The sequence below is a fragment of the Cyprinodon variegatus genome, unplaced genomic scaffold (assembly GCF_000732505.1).
Source record: "Cyprinodon variegatus isolate N-32 unplaced genomic scaffold, C_variegatus-1.0 Scaffold1413, whole genome shotgun sequence".
NCBI lineage: Eukaryota > Metazoa > Chordata > Actinopteri > Cyprinodontiformes > Cyprinodontidae > Cyprinodon > Cyprinodon variegatus.
In genome coordinates, this window is record NW_015151866.1 from 37405 (window position 1) to 39731 (window position 2327).

Here is a 2327-nt window from a genome sequence, read left to right on the forward strand (position 1 = left end):
CATTCACTTTATTCACTCGTGTAAAGTCGGGCACCACTCGGGAGAATTAGGGAATGCAACAGTTGGAACAGCCACTTTCCTGCAGTGGAAAAAAAAATCGAAATCTAGATAAGTAATTTTTTTCTTGAAAAATAAATGCATTTGTTGTTGGATCGAGGAGGTAAAAGAGACATTTTGCCAATGGATCAAGACAATTTACTCTTAAAATAAGAAAACACAATTGCATTGTCTTATTTCAAGTGCATATTATCGAATTATCTTATTTTAAGAGTAAAAATACTTATTCCATTACCTACTTAAATTAAGGGTAAATACACTTAATTTAAGAAATTTTTACTTATTTCTAGATTGTTTTTCCAGTGTACGGCTTCAAAAGATCATAATTACATAATTTGCACTTGAAATAAAACAACTGAATTGTTTTTTTTCTTAATTTAAATGTAAATGTTGTTCCACTGGCAAAATATCTCCCTTACCTCGTCAATTCAAGAAAAAATGCAATTATTTTAAGAAAAAATTACTTATTTAGATTTCATTATTTGCAGTGCAAATACTTTTAGCTTTATTATATTTTCCTCCTGAGCTTCACATGCCATAATAACCAATTAATCTGGTTTCTCCTTTTAAAATGGGAAACCAACCTTCTGGTATCAATGGATTTCTCTGAGTTTAATGCATTTAACCACAAAGGGATCATGTTTGCTGATAATCGTGCCATAGTGCTCACTTGGAAAACAAAGTCCAGTGGTTTGTTTTTTACTTTATTTTTTACTTTTTTGGATTGACTATGACCTGGTATAATGATGGAATCACCCCCTTAGAGGATGTTCTTTCAGTTCACTTCAATTAAATTTAAATCCATTCTATTCAGTTTATTTCTATAGCTCCAATTCACATCATGTCATCTCAGGTCACTTTCAGTTNAGCAATCCCTCACACTAAGCATGCTTGTAGCGACAGTGGAAAGAAAAAACTTTGTTGTTTGTTGTTTAATGTTGTAGAAAAAAAGCAGATCACAGACATTTTCTGCTTGGTCTAAAAAAGTTAACATTACTGACTACCACATTTTTGTTTTTATTTCTTATAGTGTTTCTTAAAGCCGGACAGCAGCATTTAAAATGACTTTACTTTTGTGTCATCTCTGTGATCTGCTTATTGACTGAACATCCTCTGTTGCCGCTGATTTCATCATTTTTGCGAGAGGTTGTACACTGAGATAATTGCACAGAAATGCAGAAATGCTAATGTGTTGTTTGTTTGCCTCAACCTATTCAACATAACACACCAATCTGACACTGTGACTGAGGCTACTTCCTCTGACAGTCATGCATGATCATAAGCCAGTAGGCTACTATGATAAAAATAATTGAAACAGCAGTTTTTCCTCCCTGTTTATTGGACTTTGTTCTTTACAGGATCCAGTGTCTGAGGACAAGAAAGACGGAAATGAGGCGATGGACAGAGTGGATGAAGGAGTAGAGGAGTTCTTCACCAAGAAAATCCTCCCTGACTATGCACTGTAAGTCCCACTGCAAACTAAAGACCAGGGTAAAGCAACAACACCAAAAATAAATGTGGAAACCCAAAAAACGTGACATTAAATAGCTTTACAGGAGCTCCTCTGATAAAAACAAAAACAATCCACAGTCAAAAAATCATGTTTCTACTGACTGTCTGTCCTCATTTTCATCATCCAGCTTCACATCGGCTGAAACCTTTTGTTGAACTCCCCGAACTTTCACTACTTTTCACCCTAATTTTCACATTTTGTTTCGCTCAAACAAACTTTTCCATTGATTTCACTGCAAAAACAATCTAGAAATAAGTAAAAAAATTCTTAACCTAAGTGTATTTATCCTTGAAAAATCTTAGACAGGTAAAGAAAGTCCACTTCTTTTTCTAGCATATTCCATTGTTGATATTTAATATCAGTTTAAACAATTATAAAATGGATAAAAACCAGAATGAACAGAATGAAACCCACAGTTAAATTGAAAGAGATAGTAGCAGTTTGCTTATTGTAAGCAATTCAAAGATAAACTCCTAAAACAGAGGTCAGCAATCTGCGGCTCCGGAGCCGCATGCGGCTCTTTAGCGCCCCTTTGTGGCTCCCTGGATCTTTTTCAAAAAAGTATGAAAATATGTAAAACAGGTGTTACACAACTGTAAACATTTTTTATAATAAATTTAAACAATGAATGTAAATATTTCTTTCAACAAAAATTGGCGTCATAGCCTGGGACACACGTTTCAGCGCAGCGCAGCGCCAGGCAGGTGGCTGCTGTAAACAAAGCGGTGGGTGTGTCTCAGGCCTCTAATCCCAGAGG

General features: G+C 35.0%; 1 protein-coding gene across 1 annotated transcript in view; it reads left to right on the top strand.

The window, feature by feature from the left end:
* LOC107103285 (leucine-rich repeat-containing protein 16C-like) overlaps positions 1-2327 on the top strand; it is a gene marked incomplete at its 5' end in the record, with an annotated part of 70876 nt that overhangs the window by 36993 nt on the left and 31556 nt on the right. The window contains 2 exons of the mRNA XM_015402928.1: positions 1324-1343; positions 1416-1519. Of these exons, the coding sequence (XP_015258414.1) occupies positions 1324-1343; positions 1416-1519 (124 nt within the window). The remainder of the gene's footprint in view (positions 1-1323; positions 1344-1415; positions 1520-2327) is intronic.